A 19,081-nucleotide genomic window follows, 5' to 3' on the forward strand; every position below is an offset into this window, starting at 1 on the left:
AAGTGACGTGTTTTACTTGTTCAAATTCTTAGCAAATTAAGCTCTTGACTTTTCCCTCATGGCATTACTCAAATACTGTCTTCTTGTGTGTGGCCTCCAAATATACACAGCTTCAGCACTCTTAACCAGCTTCTAAAAAGAAATGGCCGGCCATTGCCTATGTTATCACCACCCACTGCCATGTTTGGCATCTCCCCGACAGAAACTTTCTCTATAAAAGGACTCTAGTTATCTTCTCCATTGCTTCAAGCCCATTATTGTTCCCTCTATCCTTTCTTCCAGTCTTCTAATCTTCTTCTTCTTCTTCTTCTTCTTCCTCTTCTTTGTTGCGTAGTTCTTCACAGTAACTGTGTAAGAGCTTCGAAGCAACTAATGGAAGGAGAAGAGTTGCTTAGCTCTCAGTTTCCTCCTGGGTTTCGTTTCCATCCCACAGATCAAGAGCTGATCACGCAATACTTGTGGAAGAAGGTCACAGCTTCTTTACCTGCAGATTGGGCTATCATTGCTGACATCGATCTGTACAAGTATAATCCATGGGACCTGCCTGGTAATTCATCCTTCCTCCTTAGATACATCTCTTAAATATTTTCATGAACATGCAATAATGAATTTTATATGATTAAATTATTTATTGTTTAAATAAAACCTATGTGAGAGTTTAAAATAAATTAAACAATTTGCAGTCTTCCTATGAATTTATTTATCTGATTTAATTTTAAAAATTTATGATTACATCTAATAGATGTTGTAACCGAAATCTAAATCAAATTTTATTTTTCAAAATCATCTGATCAGTCAAATAATAAAAATAAATGATTCTTATTAAATTTATTTACTTTACTATTAAGATTTGTCTGATTATATCAAATGGAATAAATAATTTATGTAGGTTCAAATGGAATTATATATAAAATATAACAAAATATGTTATTGGTTAGAAATAAAAGAATAATTCAAAAACTAGAACAAGCTTTATTTGAAAAGAAAAATTGAAGAAATCCTACAGTACTGAATCATCCTCAAATTTTACAGTTTATACTTCGATTCAAAATAAAAATAATAATAATAAAATAAAATTATAATTTGATAATTTAAACCATCTAATGGCTATATTAATTCTAAAATAACTATACTGAATCCATACCAAACCTGAAATATTTAAGATTTTTTTGTAAGAAATATAGCTAAAATGAAACAAATCAAATAATTATCTTAGTAAATGGCTAAGGATTTGTTTGAGACAGTTTTTCACTGTTTTTTTTTGCTTTTAGATTGCAATTATAATTTTTATTTGGCTACTGCTTTCACGTTACTTTCAACATATTTTTGCGCTAAGAAATTTTTTTTTATAATTGCTTTCAAAAAAGTTATTTTTTTACAACGATTTTATAAATCACTTTTATAAAAATCTACAGCCATCTCTAATAGACCCTAACTAAAATCTAAATAAAGTTTTTATTTAAAAATATCTCAGTAAAATAATTAAATAATTGATTTATATTGAATTATATTTACTTTACTCTTTAGATTTACGTGATTGAATAATATTGAGTAAATTAAACTCCTTTTATTCAAATTTGTTTAATTATATTAAACTATAATAGAAAAGCAAATTGATTTATTCATAATATTGGTTGGCAATAAAGCAACAATTAATTCAAAAAATATATAAATTTTCATTAGAAAAAAGAATTTGAACAAATCTATTATGGATCTATTTCCATAATGTATGTAGTGATTTCTCTCAGGAGAAATATAGCAGATCTCTATCCGATAAACTCAGCTATATTCCCAAGAGAAAGAAGCCATAAATGCTATGTCATTATTTGGATGTTTATGAGTGTTCTTTCTGTTGTTTCTTTCAGAGAAGGCACTGTTTGGTCAAGGAGAATGGTTCTTCTTCAGCCCACGTGAACGCAAGTATCCTAATGGCGTTAGGCCAAATAGAGCAGCTGCGTCTGGCTATTGGAAGGCTACTGGTACAGACAAGCCCATATTGTCTGCAGGTGGAGTGCAATGCATTGGCGTCAAGAAAGCTCTGGTCTTTTATAAGGGCAGACCTCCTAAGGGCACCAAGACTGATTGGGTCATGCAAGAGTATCGTCTTCTTGACTCCATGGCTCCAACACAAACTCAGAAGCAGAAGAGCTCCATGAGAGTAAGATCAGATGTTATATTATGAACCTGTCTTTTAAGTACTTGATATTTATCTAATATGTCGTAAAAAAGATAGCATATACTATATATAAGTCTATGTTGCACCGATACACCTATTTATGAAGGCGTGCTGTATCCCATACACTAATACATAGATACGCCTCCGATATGCCACCGATATGTGTTGGATACATCAATGTCATATCTAATTAAAATACTTTAATTTCAAAAGGACACACGTATTCGATACACGTGTCTGTTGAAAAACAAAAAGAAATCCGGAAAAAGACGTGTCGTATTTACTTCCGTGGATACGAGAAAGGTTCTCTCATTTCCAAGATGGATTTGAGTCTCTTGATGATATGGGAAGATTAGAAATTACTAATGTTTCACTTGATGAGTCTAAATTAGAAGCTATTATATTTATTAAAGATGATATAGAAGTTCAAAGACAAACCACTGAAGAAGCTAATCATATGATTCCTTCTATTGAATAGTTGAAACTACTTCATGTGCTAGACAATTTATGTTTATGCTTTTGTTGTTGTACTAGACATTTAATACTTATATTTTCATATTATACCTACAAGGCTACAAATGATGTTGTTGTCATTTTTTTTTGTAATTTCAAATATTATGCTTTGATTGTTTTCTTAATTTTTATGTATAATTTATAAATTATAATGCCATGTCCGCACCATACCCGTATCATGTATTTTTAAGAATTGACGTGTCCCGTATCCGTATCGTGTCGAATCTGTGTCGTCGTATCCGTATCGGTGCAACATAGATATACGTATATTTCAAATGAGATGAGTACATAAGAGTGCTATCAATGTGTGTATAATAACTAATGTGAATCTAAATGTTCATGATCCAAGCACCCATTACTGATGATTTAGCTGAAGAAATCTTGTTTTACTACATTGAAAGTTTAGAAGGTTTATTGATATTTTGTGATGATCATAGTTGGATGATTGGGTTCTATGTCGAGTTCGAATGAAGGGAAACTCAGTGGGAGAAAATGATGAGATGCCCATGGAAAGTCCGAACATTAAAAGTGTTCAGGAGAAGCATATGCCGGGGAAAGAGAAGAGTAGCTCTAATGATTGGGGGGATCACTTAAGCTATCTTTTGGAATCCCCTACAGAGGGAAAGGAGGCTAGTGGAGAAGGTTCAAGCCAAGGGTTCGTATGGTCTTCTGAGCATCTGGGTTGTGTCAATTATGCTGAGGCACAACAAAATCAATCCCATCAGCAACAACACCATCAACAACAACAGCAGCAACAACAACATTCTAACAAGCAATTGCAATGTTCAGGCGATGGATGGTTTTCACAAAATGAGTTAGGCTCCTCTGATCAAGGATGTTTCACTAACTTCTTCTCAAATCAATGATCCCTTGGTTTATTTCTTATGCTTATAGTGCTTGTTTTTATATTTTCCTTTATTCACTTGCTTCTCATTATATTTGTAAATGAATAAAATGTGAGAGAGAGGGAGCACCAAAGTGGGAGAAATCAATGTATGCTTCAAAAATCTACAAAAAAATATTCTTTTGTGATTTTCTATTCTTTTCCTTGTAATTTCTATTTTATGTATAAATATATAGTTTCTTTGCACCGAAATTACTATAGGCCAAGTCAATCTTTAAGAGCTTGAAGTAGGATTAGTAGGTCACTCATTATCAATTGGAACAAATTGTCTATATCTTAGAAGTCACCATTCTTAAAGCCCCCTAAAGTGTCAAGTCTTTTAGAACCAAATATCATTAAATTGCATATGAGTTAGCTTTAATTCAAATCTTATTGAACTTGAATATGGAACTAACAAGAAAGTAACATATTCACCACAATTATTTGTCAAAGGGCACCAAGACTGATTGGGTCATGCAAGAGTATCGCCTTCTTGACTCCATGGCTCCAACACAAACTCAGAAGCAGAAGAGCTCCATGAGAGTAAGATGAGATCTTATATTATGAACATGTCTTTAACTTGTTATTTATCTAACATGTCGTAAAAAAATAGCGTATACTATATATACGTCTATGTTGCACCGATATGTGTCGGATACATCAAAGCCATATCCAATTAAAATACTATTTAATTTCAAAAGGACACGCATATTTGATACGCGAGTCCGTTAAAAAACAAAAAGAAATCCGAAAAAAAACGCGTCGTATTTACTTTCGGGGCTACGAGAAAGGTTCTCTCATTTCCGAGATGGATTTGAGTCTCTTGATGATATGGGAAGATTAGAAATTATTAATCTTTCACTTGATAAGCCTAAATTAGAAGCTATTATATTTATTGAAGATGATATAGAAGTTCAAAGACAAACCACTGAAGAAGCTAATCATATAATTCCTTCTATTGAATAGTTGAAACTTCATGTGCTAGATAATTTATTTTTATGCTTTTGTTGTTGTACTAGACATTTAATACTTATATTTTGATATTATACGTATATTTCAAATGAGAGGAGTACATAAGAATGCTATCAACGTGTGTATAATAACTGATGTGAATCTAAATGTTAGAGATCCAAACACCCATTATTGATGATTTAGCTGATGAAATCTTGTTTTACTACATTGAAATATAAGTATATTTATTGATAATTTGTGATGATCATAGTTGGATGATTGGGTTCTATGTCGAGTTCGAATGAAGGGAAACTCGGTGGGAGAAAACGATGAGATGCTCATGGAAAGTCCGAACGTTAAAAGTGTTCTGGAGAAGCATATGCCGGGGAAAGAGAAGAGTAGCTCTAATGATTGGGGGGATCACTTAAGCTATCTTTTGGAATCCCCTACAGAGGGAAAAGAGGCTAGTGGAGAAGGTTCAAGCCAAGGGTTCGTATGGTCTTCTGAGCATCTGGGTTGTGTCAATTATGCTGAGGCACAACAAAATCAATCCCATCAGCAACAACACCATCAACAACAACAGCAGCAACAACAACATTCTAACAAGCAATTGCAATGTTCAGGCGATGGATGGTTTTCACAAAATGAGTTAGGCTCCTCTGATCAAGGATGTTTCACTAACTTCTTCTCAAATCAATGATCACTTGGTTTATTTCTTATGCTTATAGTGCTTGTTTTTTATATTTTCCTTTATTCACTTGCTTCTCATTATATTTGTAAATGAATAAAATGTGAGAGAGAGGGAGCACCAAAGTGGGAGAAATCAATGTATGCTTCAAAAATCTACAAAAAATTATTCTTTTGTGATTTTCTATTCTTTTCCTTGTAATTTCTATTTTATGTATAAATATATAGTTTCTTTGCACCGAAATTACTATAGGCCAAGTCAATCTTTAAGAGCTTGAAGTAGGATTAGTAGGTCACTCATTATCAATTGGAACAAATTGTCTATATCTTAGAAGTCACCATTCTTAAAGCCCCCTAAAGTCTCGAGTCTTTTAGAACCAAATATCATTAAATTGCATATGAGTTAGCTTTAATTCAAATCATATTGAACTTGAATAATGGAACTAACAAGAAAGTAACATATTCACCACAATTAGTTGTCAACTCACTTTGACTACTCATCTAAAGTGCTTATTATCAAACTATGGGCTTTTTATAGGTGAACCATCTAAGGGTATTTGGTCAAAATCTTCAAGTTGCCAAAAGTTCCAAAATACTAGTAGATTATAAGTTATGCTCCCTTGCTACATTTTTAGCTACATTAATTTGAAATTAGATTATTTTTACGTAATCAAAGTATGTAGCCAATTTTGTAAAATTTATTATGCCCATCTCAAATATATAAATATGAGCCCACTGATAATTGTGTGTGGGCGCACATCATCCAAACTTACACTTTGAGCTTTTATCACATCAAAGCCTCCCTCAAGATCTCTTTAAGACACTCATACAAATCTCTATATCTCTCTAAATTGCCATTGTAGCTCAATTTAACTAGCTACTATTTATTAAGAGATTAATCGATTCTTTTGAAGACAATTCACTCAAGAGTATCATTAAGAATTAGGCTCCCTAAGTTGGAAACTTTTAAAAGTAAATTAAAATCATTCAAACTCTGATTTTAGCAATGTTATAGTTAAAATAAATAATTCGATGAGATGAGTATAATGACATCAAACATGTTTTGATCAGAGTCAAAATGACCCAAAATTAAGTACTAAAGGCATCTTTAGAAAGTTCACAGTATTATTTGAATGACTAAATAATCTTCAAATCTTATATGCTTATAAATCAAATGGATGTTTCAATAAGATAAATTCAATGAGCCCAAGACTACTGGTTACATCATTATTAAGACATTTACATGCTAAAGAATGATCATTATTAATTAGGGAATCGACATAGGACATTTGATGGAGTGTTTGAAGATTTTAGTTAAATTTATATAGATGCCACTTTACATAATTATAAAGAGACTCTCATTCTTTGCATGGAGATGACCTAAAATTGGAAAGGTCATGGAGATTTGAAGAACTCCATAGTCTTATCTAATGATCAACAATTGAGAATCACTACTAATAACTATCACCTAACCATCATTATTGAAGCACCACTACTTAACTTCTATTGCCTTACCACTATTGCTCAACTACCAGATCACCATCACTCCATTGTCATGTCTTGATCACCATCTCAAAATAGTATTTTTCTAACCATTATCAATTGATCACTATCGACTAACCACAATCTCTTCGCTTGCATCATTCAATTAGAATAACCTGATCACCATTGCTCAACTATTACATCTTAACTGTAATTATTTAATTACTATTATCATTCTTCACCAGATCTTTAGTATTCTCCACTACATTCACAGGGTCAAGATAGAAATTAAAATTTTATGATGAAGATTTTTCTAATAATGAGTAAAAGAATTTTTTTTTTAATCTTACTTCTTTAAATGATTATTTCATCTTGGTTGGATCCAAATTTTTTTTTTAAAATTTTTCTTCATAGAAATTTTAGTGACTCTTTGATTTTCTTTTATCTAATTGTGCGCAAAGTTTTCATACAATTCTATGACAACAAACACTCTATTTTATAGTTAATTTCCTAGCATGCAACTATTTATTGCTATCTGTTAGACGGATACCATTGTCTCGAGCATTATAAACTCTGCATTATAACCTCTTTAGTACAATTGTTAGACGGATACCATTGTCTCAAGCATTATAACCTTTTTAGTACAACAAATAAAATTTTTATACTAAAAAGCTGTTTTAAGAAGCAATAAAAAAGCTGTCCCAAACAGGCTTTAAGAGGAATAAATTGCAAGGTGGTGATCATTAGAATACCAAAAGCCAAACTAAAAATAAAACATAATTTAATCTCAATAGAAATCATTTTTCGCCTTACACATGAAGAATTATTGCAAGAAATTTTCAAAGAATTCTATGTAATGTCATGAAATCTAATGGAATGATTAAATCTTAATCTAATTTTCTCTCAGTTATAACATAGAATAACTCAAAGCCAACTAAATAATCCAAAATTATAATAACAATCAAGAACATCATTTTTTAATATAATTTCTCCAAAAAAATTATTTACAATAATCTTGTTAGCATAATATCCATACATCAAAAGAATAAATATTGGATTACAAAAATATCTTAGAAGTCTCAATCTTACAAGTCCCACACTTATCAACTCTACTCTATTAGGCCCTTTCTTTTTCCAAAAAATTTAGAGAAATCCAAAGGGTGATCATAAAAAACTTAGCAGAGTCCTTATTCCCACCACATATTTCAATATCCATTTAGTTTAATAAATTATTCAAATAATAAAATAAATATCAGAGTGTAAACAAGGTATTAACATTAGTAATTGATATAAAATCCAGCATGTCTTTACTATAGAAATTTAAATGCAAAAATTACTATTTGACTTCATACAAAAGTTCACCTTTTCACCTTTCATAGAAGTGGTCTCATAAGACTATCATAATGTACTTATGATAACAGCTATTAATTATACTTTCACAGATATGTCACATCATGGAGGTGTCAAAATATCAAATTGTAATAACCTACAGTTCTTAAAATAATATTTATTTGAAAATTTTAAAATTTCTAAATTGGAGCACTGTGACACTGTGGTTTTTGGCGCAGTGGCTCAACCAAGCCTGGGGGAGCAGCACTAGGGAGCTGAAATTCTATGAGGCGACACTAAGCTCTTTGTTTAATAAAACTTTGGATTGAGCATGCAGCGTTGTGGCTCCAGGTCAAGAGAGCGACAATGCTAAGCACTAAACTATATTTTTAATATAAAGTCATCCACTAAACTATTCCCTCCCCCTCTCATTTGGCTTGCTCAAGAAGAAAATAAAGGAGGAGCAGCGAGGAATAAAAAAAAAAAGAGAGACTAGAGAGAAAGTGGACATTTCTTTGATAATTCATTTTGCTTATTCTACGAAATTTCTTTTGATCGTAATAAGTGACTACTATCTTATATCTATTTACAAAGAGTTTGACTTCAAGATTTATTCTCCTATCTAAATCAATATTTATTATATTTTCTCCTGATTTAGTGAACTTACACGGCATAAATTTTGTAGTACTTATTATTTTGATCATTTTGACTAGATGGTTTTGTATTGTCAACTGTTAAAAATATATTTATTGCATTTTATACAATTTGAGTAGGAAGAAGATATATAGTGATTTTGACATCTGATTTGAGCATACTTATAAAACAAGCATTGTGAATGAGTACAAATTAATGAATAATTGTTATTTGTTCCACAACTTAAAAGTGAATCTAACATCATGATCAAAGATAACAACATTTGGAATCTCATGCAGTCTAACAATCTCTTTCATATATAGTTGAGCCACCTTATCTATTGAATTTATATGTCTCATAAGAAAACTTTGTCAACTGGTTTATGATCACCCATACAACATTGTAACCCTACCAAGTCCTAAAACCCATGGCAAAATTCATAGTGATTTATTCACATTTTCACTTTTATGTTTTTTTTATGTTTAAGCTTCATTATATGGGCATGTTTCACATATGAAAACATAATTATCACTACTCGGCTTAATCTAAACCACGAAAACTATTAGTTTCGATCATGATACCATCTTATTACTACATGGATAATATGGTATAATCCAAATATGTGGGCTCTATCATAGAAACCACTTATCAGATCACCACTATTCTGAAACCTATACTCTACTGATCATAGAATATTGTACCTGTGATCGTCGACATGCAATTTCAAAATTTTCCCAAAATGACATAGATCAACCATCTGTATAGTATTTGTATCTCTCTTGTCTTTTTTAATCCTAATCTACAAAGTGGATTGATCATCATATGAGAAATACTACTACTCTGTATTGTAACATGAATGTATCATTAATAACCAACCTCCCAATTTTCTAAACAAAGCTTGCTAAAGCGTAATCAGTCAGCCTACTAATCCCATAAACATTCTATTCTCAGACATCAAAAACATATTTGTTAGCCAAGCTAATAAATGAAATTAAGCTTCTTTAATAACTTTAATAAACTCTCACTAAAGAAAAAACGTCATTTTCGTCTATCTATTTTTCATCGAAAAATGACACAAAATATAGCAGAAATAGCTTATTTATGGTAGAAATAGTTATTGTCGTGTTAAAATGACGTCGGAAAGTGCTGCTAGCGTAAAACAGTCCGTCAAAAAAAAAATGGCGAAAAATCTGTCAGAAACATTTCGTTGGATATAAACTCCGCCAAAAAAAAATGGAAAACAAAAAACTTAAATGACCATCAACCCACTAGCCCCTGCGGACCAATGGGATCACCCGCCCTTGCTCAACCAATCGTGCCGGTTTCACTTATGATGACCCCTGCCCGCCCCACGTACCCGCCCGCCATGCTGCTTTGCGGCGAGTTCAAACCACGCGGCCTTTAGCGCACTGACGCTACTCACCAAACCATCATGGCCAACCACTGAAAAATGATTAAATGATGAGTTGTTGTTTTCTTTATATTATTAAAAGACAAAAATGTTATTTAAAATAGTGTAATATATTTAAGATAAAATAATTAATATATTTAAAATATTTAAAAGCTGAGTTTATATATCTTTTTAAATATAAACTATATAAAAATTAAATAATTAAAATAATCAATAAAAGCTGAGATGGGGTTTAATTTAATTTATATTTTATTTAAAATAATTACTATTTTAAAAGCTAATTTTTAAAATCAAAATAATTACTTAATATTTTAATTAAACGATAATTAATTGACTTTTTAATTTATTTTAATTTAGCAAAATTTAATTTAATTTTAAAAATGAATAATTTTAAATATTACTAATGGTCAATTTCTAGAAAATTTAAAATTCCATCGAAAATAGGCTAGAAAAGCCGACAGAAAATCCACCTGAAATACTTCCAAAAAATCTATTAGAATTCCGCCAGAATTTTATCAAAAATTTTGTTAGAATTTCTGATGGATTTATTTTCACCGAAAATCAACGTTTTCCCTGTAGTGTCTAACCACCATATTTATTTTAAATTTAATTCATTCTGAGTGAAAATATACTTCAAACTCTTGTAGTAAGTATAAATTACACATCTTACTCCATATAAGTAATGTCTCTAAATCTTTAGAGCAAATATAATTATTGCCAATTCCAAATCATGTGTTAAATAATTTTTCTCATGCTACTTCAACTATTTAGAAGCATAGGTAATTATTATTATATTCTATTGCAACAATACACATCTTAAGCCTTTCTAAGAAGTGTTGATATATACTTTAAATCCTTCAATACCTGACGAAATATTCAGCATAGGAGCTAACACCAAACACTCCTTCAACTTATTAAAAAATTTCTTCACATTCTAGTGTCCATTCAAACGATACAACCTTTTGAGTCAATCTTATCAGAGCGATCAAAATCTAGAGATACATCCTTTCCGACTCTATTCGTAGATGGCGATAATCATTATTTACATTAAGCGAAAGGGAGAGGAGATCACCTTGGGCATGTTGTATGATTATTCATTTGTGTGTTGCACTAATTGACACACACTCTTCTATTCCCAGATATACAAGCATTCTTAAACTCCATGAGTTGTGGTGGAGTTTTATGGATGAATAGAGGATGATGATATCAATGTTGGACTTAAGCATAAAAAAATAGCAATAGTAGAGCATAATGAGTGTTTGATGGAGGTAACATGAAAGCATATATTCCTTATCATATGAATCTGCCAGCAACAGATGAGCAACACAAATATGGTTGCCTGAGCATGGCACTCGAATCAAAACAAATTTTGAGAAATACAGAGCAACTCACTTTCAACACATGTTCACATGCATCAGGAGCACATATGAGAGGCCGCTTTAAATTAGAGAGGGAGTATGGGTTGAGCTTAGTAGTGTTTGGGGTAGATGAGGGAGCAAAACATACAGAATGAAGCTTCTAATGTCTAGGGCCCAAGAAGCTACCTCCATACTAGGGGCTGAGTTCCACAAATTGAGTGCAGATGATGATTCGTAAGAATTTTAATATATTTTAATATTTTTTTATTATGCATGCTAATCTAAGTATATCGCATAAGGAGATGCTTAGTAGACAACCACTGTAATTGAGTTACATAGTCACACTCATAAGTTTTAGGAGGACCATCAATGGATAGATGAGCGAGCAAGGAGGATATATATAAGTATTTAAGAATATTATACTAACAGAAATATTATAAATTATGATTATACAATGATTAATCTTATGTTATATTTTGTAAGATGAGTATATATAATTTTGAGAGAGATAGACTGCAACTGAGAGGGATCCTCTGGGGGTTTCCAAGATATTTCTGACTACTGCACTTAGCCGTAGGCGATAGGCGGAATGCAGAAGGGACGAGTTTATAGATTAGGTTCGCAGGCCTGCCCGTATAAGAGCAGTCATCTTCTGCCTCCATCTAATGTGCAAACAGCCTGAAGATTTTGTATAGCCAACATGTGGCTAATTTTACAACAAAGCTAGAAAATGATAGAAAATCACAATGGGACATTAACATTCAAATACTAGATGAGATTTGGAGATTGAGAGAGTAGATAGACGGAAATCAGCCTGTGTTTGCATCGGCCGAGCGGAGGGTGAGGATACAAATTCTGGTTTGATTATCCGTGTAGGGTTTTTTGATGCATTTTATTTTTTTGCGTATAAGAACTATTGATACTTTAATAGTAATGTAATTGTGAAATTCTGTGTAATGTGATTGTCTATTTGAGAAATTTGAATGTGATTGTATAAAAGTGTGTTCCTTATATTTATTTAGCATTATTTATTGAAATGTTAGCATTATTAACTACTGCTTGGATTGTTATTATTTAAAATCTTAATAAGTGATTGTAGAAGCTATGTTTTTATTTATGCTACATATTTTCATGGATTTGTGGCAAAAATTTTGTCGCAAACATCAAAACGATAAATGGGTATCGTATTTTGTGACAGAAACACCGGTCACAAATAGCGATAAATTCACGGTGGAATATCTGCCACAATTTTCGATGGCATTTCCGTCATAATTTGCGGCAGTTTTTCTTTCACAACTCCGGCCGTCGTAATATGTGAAGCCATTTGCGGTGTTTAATAAAATTGAAGCCGTTGTTTTTTTAGTATAATTCCTTCATAAACTCTCCATAAATCTGCTGCAAAATATTTGGAATAGATTGACTCTATTGCAAATAGTTTTGCGACGCCACTTTTATAGTCAGAATTGAATTCTCCTCAATCTGTCGTAAATCTAAATTTGCAACATATTTGACTTGTTTTGTGAATGATATTTCTACCGAAAAAACTTGATTTTCTTGTAGTGTCGATGGGTGTTGCTCAACCTATGTTGCCCAACCACCATCTCCCAGCTAATAAGCTTTATTTCAAACTCCTAACCATATTATTAGATCGTCTTCACTCAACCACTATATACTGATCATTATTGGTCGAACACTGCAACTCAATTGACCCTGCTCAGTCATGATCACCTAAGCACCGTTGCTCATCATTGCCCAACCACTAACACCCATATCCTGACTATCATAAATAAATCTCCTAATCTTGCCCTACCACTGGCATTACTCTTCATGATATCTCCAATATTCTCTAACACGTTCACAAGAGATTAAGATAGCAATCAAATTAAACTTTGTAATGTCATATTCTCCCAATTGAAGGAAAGAAATAGCTTTTCTAATATATTTTCATAGTAGGTTATTTCAATAGGCCAAGCCTCATGATTTTTTTTTCTGAGTTTTCCTGATAAGAACTTAGATCTCTCTAAATTCTTAGATTTGAGTGTGCAAAATTTCATATAAAACTAATATCATAGTCTCTCTCTCTCTCTCTCTCTCTCTCTCTCTCTCTCTCTCTCTCTCTCTCCATGAATGTTCTAATATCAAACAAAGACTTTGCATAAATCTGACAATATTCGAGGTGGGTTAAACCCCTTCAGATAGCAGGAAGTAAGCTAGAATTAGTGGACCAAACTTAATTGCATTGCAAAAATGGGTGCAAGTTCCTTTATGAATTATGCTTCCACACCGCCCTTCTAAATCATTACTAAGGTTTCATTTGGGATGGTTTTCTTATTACTTCTTAAAGCGACTTTCTAGTATAAAATTATTAAATTTTTATAAAAAAAACAGCTTTAAGAATCAATAAGAAAGCCGTCCCAAACGAAGCCTTTGTTATATGAAATGATTAAGGATGAAGTCGAACATTTGCAAACCCTTAGACCCAATTTTGAATGAACTTTTGTTTTGTTTTCTTAATTTTCTTCTTGCTTTTAAGCAAAATATTTTGTTTTTGAGAAAACTTGAACATGCTTTTTGGTACTTTTAAAGTAGCTTTTTTGCTCCTGCTAAAGTTTTGTTTGGGACGAAATTTTTATTACTTCTTAAAACAGAGTTTTAGTAAAGCTTCATTTGGGACATTTTTTTTTTTTGCTTCTTAAAAAAAGCCTAAGAGTGTATTTGGTGGAAACAAAATTTTTTAAAGTTGATTTTATAGCTGTTGTTGTAAAAGCTATTATGGATAAAGAAGTTGATTAAGAACTATCTTACAATTACTTTATCCCAACATATTTGTTTGTATAATGCAATTTTGTGATTACAGAATTTTTTGAAAAATAGTATGAAAGCTGAAAAACAATATGAAAGCAGAATATATATAAAAGTGTGGCAGCCTTGTGCAAAGCAAAGTAATTCAAAAGCTATCCAAACAAGCCTAGCTTTCTTACTGTTTTGTAAACATTTTTTTTTTAAATTTTAGAACAAGATTTTTTTTTACTAAAAACTACTATAGAAAACAGTAAGAAAGCTATCCAATCGAAATCATAGATTCAAAAAAATCACCAGAGATCCATGTTACAGATCATTGTTGTTGTTCTCGCCATGATCAGTGTTGAGACTTAGAAGTAGATGGTTGGAGATGACAAATTTCTCTTTATCTTACCGAACTCGAGTGCAACATGACGAAAGGCCCAACGAAAATACAATTATATAAAATCAAGTTCATTTTATGTTTTAAAATACTTAACATCAGACATCAAATCTATTTTTATTTCACATCAAAACATTAAAAAAAAAAAAATCAGAGTGATCTCAAAGCATCACTCAGATTATAACTATTCTGGAATTGCTTCTCAATTCTTTGCTTAAACCTGTAATATTTGATCTTGTTTGGATAAATTCTTTTCTTGTATTTCCTTCTGTCTTTCATCAAAAACTAAAGCAAGGATGGCTTATAGAGATTACAATAAATGATAAATCTTCAGATTAAAAAAAAAAATTCATGCAATCATCATTTCAAATCGATTGTAATCCATAGAGCCCAAACTAAGATGTCTTTCATTTCTTTAGCTGAAGAGTGATGCTAATTAACCACCTTCAAATGGACACAATCTCTGGGATTAATGGAGCTAATCTTGATTTTTCAACATAATAATATCTACTGAGTATTGATTGACTTAGCTCCTCCTTCCAACAACCGAAAAAAAAAAAAATATTGTTTTGCATAATTCACCATTCAAGACAAAACCCTTTTACATAACATCACCAGCTGTATTTTCTCTGCATATTCAAATCAAATCTCGCTAAATCCAGTAATTGGTTTAACAAATTTACATTATCAATAAATGATCAATGCTCACGAGCGGTGATGAGGTCCCAACTAGAGAAGCCTCCAACATGAAAGGCCAAGCACACATAAGAAGGACCAATCTTTTTGTTATATTCAATGGCTTCACATTGCTGTTAGCTTTCATTCCAGTGCATAAATTCGTGCATGGCAACTTTTGTTCTGTTTTATACTTTTTCTGAGTTCCAACCAGGGGAAAAAAATTTGACTTTGTATTCAGAGAACTACTCAGCTTTTGTCTTTTGTGTGAGCTTTGTACTCACAAGTTATTTTAGAGAAAGTTATTCAAAGCTTTTGGTATCACCATTAAGCCAGCATGTTCAGCATCTCCCTGACAGAAAAACTATTTATAAGAAGAACTCAGTTTTCTCTTCCATATCCTCATAAAGTTCATTCTTTTCTGACTTTTTTCTCTTCAATAGAAGTTGGAGATGGAAGGAGATGGGATGCTAGGCTCTCACTTTCCTCCTGGGTTTCGCTTCCATCCAACAGACCAGGAGCTCATCAACCAGTATCTGAGGAGGAAGGTCTCAGCTTCTTTACCTCCTCAATGGAGGATTATAGCTGATATCGATCTCTACAAATACAATCCTTGGGAGCTCCCTGGTGATTATTTCTTCTTCTTACTTTCTTTTCTTCATGACAAGTTAAATACTTAGTCAAAAATTTGAAATTTTTGTTATTTTCATTTCAGAGAAGGCTGTTTTCGGCAAGGGAGAGTGGTTCTTCTTTAGTCCTCGGGATCGCAAGTATCCTAATGGAGTTCGGCCAAATCGGGCAACTTCAGCAGGTTATTGGAAAGCGACTGGTACTGACAAGCCTATAATGTCTGTTGGTGGTGTTCAGTGCATCGGTGTTAAGAAGGCCTTAGTGTTCTACAAGGGAAAGCCACCCAAGGGTATAAAGACTGATTGGGTCATGCAAGAGTACCGCCTCATAGACTCCACTGCCTCTTCTCAGACCCAAAGGCAATTAGGCTCCATGCGAGTAAGCTCCCTTTTCATATTTATATGTGTATCAATTACTTATTAAAGTAACTTTTTAGTATAAAAAATTGTTTTAAGAAGCAATAAAAAATCTCTTCCAAACCAAGTCTAAAACTATCACTAAATATAGCGAGACCACTTGCAGTTGGATGATTGGGTTCTCTGCCGAGTTCGACAGAAGGGGGCATTTGAACTGCTGGAGACGACAAGCATGGTCAACACGCAAGTACATGAAGAAAAGGAGGTGGTGGAGAAGGAGAGGAGAAGCTCGGAAGGAGAATGGAGTGAACATCTTAGCTACTTTGCAGAATCAGTTCCAGAAGATGGGGAGAACAGTGGAGAAGACAGCACTGGAATCATGTGGAACTCATCTGATTATTCTGGCCAGGACGGGTACTCTGTGGTGGAGGAGAAGCAGCAACCACTGCAATTAGCTGCTGCAGCGGCAATCTACCCGTATAAGAGGAAGCAATCACATAGCTTCTTAGATGATTTTCTGCTTTTGCAGCCTAGCAAGAGGTTGCAGTGCACATCAGATGCACGACTCTCACCAGCGGAGTCTGTGTATGATAATGGGATTTTCTCACAGTATTTCTTTTGATTTTTGTTTAAGACATGGAGTTTGTTTCAATGGATCTTCATTTTCTCACGGTTCAATTCTTGATCAATGAGAGGAACAGAGAAAGAGAGAGAAACAGAAAACTCTATGCAGGTTTTAGAATTGAGTAATTAAACCCATAGAGTATGCTGGAGGTGATAGAAGATGTTCCTTCAGCCTGCTCGATCTAAAATTGGTGAAATTATTTTGTGCAATCTGATCGCCGTTCGGATGCTAATTAGGACTGGTCATGTCACCAATTTACTATATACCTTTACTATGTAAGATGATGTGGCACATCCTAATTGGCTTCCGAACAGTCAGGTGAACGCACCTAAAATTTCTCCTAAAATTGATGATTGTGTAATTGGTTCTTTTTATTATTCTTTATATATTCTTCAATAAAGAAACTATTCAAAACTTATTGACTTCTCAATTAAATGAGCTTGGAAAATTTTTTGGATTGAAATAATTTATATTTAGTGAAACAAAACTTTTGATCTGAATCAGACATCTCAAGAAAGGACAGAACAACTACATGGCTCTAATCGATGAGAGATTATTACGTGCGAAGATTGAACATAGGGAACGGATCAGTTTTGTCTCTGTGAATAGTAAAAGTACAGTGGTGGTGTTCACTGAGACAAACCGGATGATTCTCTGTGTCCGGTTTCCACACGTAATAATTTCTCCTAACCGATTTGATTGAACTAAAGACCAAATATGCTAATACATGTGCATCGGTCCCCCTGTAAGATCAGCCATATTATTTAATGTTTGTAAATGTTAAAAATGCTAAAGAGTCGAAAGAGGTTCAAATGACTCATGATTTTTTTCATGGAGAACCAAAATTGCACCTGTAAGTATCTTCCAAATGCTTGGGCGCAAACAAATTTGCATGGTTTCTTAGGTGATGATTTCATCACTGCCAACCCATAAGAGAAGTCCATGCATAAACTCAATAAACGTCTTTATGTTTTCCATTGTCAAAATAAACATCAAAATGATTTGATTGTGATGGAATTTCACTAAATACCCTATAACACTCATAGTTCAAAGCAATTAAACAATATAACATTTATAACTCTCATAGTTCAAATCTCTTCACAAATCTAAACTTTTACAATGAAATCCAAGAACAAAAAAAAAAAAAAAAAAAAACTAATCATCCATATCTTCATTCTTCTCAGTTGCTTCCTCCTATTGGTGATGTTCTTGATGTGGATCATTCTAGCTTCCATATGCTGCAGCACATTTTATCCTTGAGTGCTTAGTATTACCACCTTATTTTACTTTTAGTTAGTATGGTATAAGTGCACTTTTTTGTAGTAACAACAATGCATACGAGTATAGCAAAGAGAGACTATATAATGATTTGTATTACCTTTTCAATACATACAAGAATTTATACTTTCAGTTTTACATGTTTTCTCTGCTTCTGGAGCGGGAGGTTCGGCTTTTTATGTCAAAATGGTATCAGAGCGAGTTGTTTCTGGGAACCATGGCGGAGGGAAGTAGAAAAAACATGTTCCCTCAACACAGTTCAAGGTTTAGAAGCTTTGTGGGCAGCGCAAGCCAGCATCACACTGCAAGTAGATGAACTTTCGGCTGATTTTGCAGGCCTTTCGGACCTGGGAGTTAAGCCTCGTTAAAATTTGCCTAATTCATTCGAAATAAAAACGAGAAGGAATAACGAAGGGAGTTGGTCAAGAAACAGAAACGACAAAAGAACTTACAAGAAGATTTATTTATTGTTGATGAGAGGAAAAGGCCAAAATGGAAACAAAAGTAGTATTCCTAAATGGACTCCGTATGGAAAAAAGAATCGGCTCATACGAGTTTCAATTTGTAGTCAAAATGGTGGAAAAACAAGACCAGGTCTCCAGAACGAATATAAAAACTTTATGATGAGGAATTTGTAAGTAGGTAAATTGTAAGAGAATGTTGCTGATGAATTTGGCCTTGGGTTTAGTAGGGAGTTACTCTACATAGCTTGAAGAAGGACTTGGCACTTTAGCCCTTAAGAACTCGTCTAAGGCGCTCGGCCTCATAGCATTTAGTCATGAGGACTTGCCATTGGTACTCGCCAGAGGTGTTTCGAGCCAAATTAGAGGCAGTTGACCAAATATATATTTCTGTTTTAGTTTGTCTTTGTCAAATGAGGTATTATTTCTCTATTTTTGGGTTAATTTTT

General features: G+C 32.9%; 2 protein-coding genes across 2 annotated transcripts; both read left to right on the forward strand.

Moving 5' to 3' along the window:
• Nucleotides 1-372: 372 nt before the first annotated feature.
• LOC110112624 (protein ATAF2-like) lies at nt 373-5,223 on the forward strand. Its single transcript, XM_020844911.1, has 4 exons — nt 373-547; nt 1,866-2,158; nt 3,127-3,390; nt 4,795-5,223. Exons 1-4 carry the CDS (start codon nt 373-375, stop codon nt 5,221-5,223), a joined length of 1,161 nt encoding a protein of 386 aa, XP_020700570.1.
• Nucleotides 5,224-15,734: 10,511 nt separating this feature from the next.
• On the forward strand, nt 15,735-18,487 carry LOC110112625 (NAC domain-containing protein 92-like). The gene is made up of 5 exons (XM_020844913.1): nt 15,735-15,909; nt 15,998-16,290; nt 16,435-16,877; nt 17,398-17,566; nt 18,305-18,487. Exons 1-5 carry the CDS (start codon nt 15,735-15,737, stop codon nt 18,485-18,487), a joined length of 1,263 nt encoding a protein of 420 aa, XP_020700572.1.
• Nucleotides 18,488-19,081: the final 594 nt, after the last annotated feature.

This window comes from Dendrobium catenatum, unplaced genomic scaffold (genome assembly GCF_001605985.2).
Source record: "Dendrobium catenatum unplaced genomic scaffold, ASM160598v2 fragScaff_scaffold_459, whole genome shotgun sequence".
NCBI lineage: Eukaryota > Viridiplantae > Streptophyta > Magnoliopsida > Asparagales > Orchidaceae > Dendrobium > Dendrobium catenatum.

Excerpts from the sequence above, each read along its gene's own strand:
- LOC110112624 (XM_020844911.1), top strand. The coding sequence starts at position 373 with ATGGAAGGAGAAGAGTTGCTTAGCTCTCAGTTTCCTCCTGGGTTTCGT. Across the intron at positions 548-1,865 it reads TAATCCATGGGACCTGCCTG|AGAAGGCACTGTTTGGTCAA; the intron begins GTAATTCATCCT and ends TGTTTCTTTCAG. Across the intron at positions 3,391-4,794 it reads GTTGTGTCAATTATGCTGAG|TTGGATGATTGGGTTCTATG; the intron begins GCACAACAAAAT and ends TGATGATCATAG.
- LOC110112625 (XM_020844913.1), top strand. The coding sequence starts at position 15,735 with ATGGAAGGAGATGGGATGCTAGGCTCTCACTTTCCTCCTGGGTTTCGC. Across the intron at positions 15,910-15,997 it reads CAATCCTTGGGAGCTCCCTG|AGAAGGCTGTTTTCGGCAAG; the intron begins GTGATTATTTCT and ends TTTTCATTTCAG. Across the intron at positions 16,291-16,434 it reads GGCAATTAGGCTCCATGCGA|TTGGATGATTGGGTTCTCTG; the intron begins GTAAGCTCCCTT and ends GACCACTTGCAG.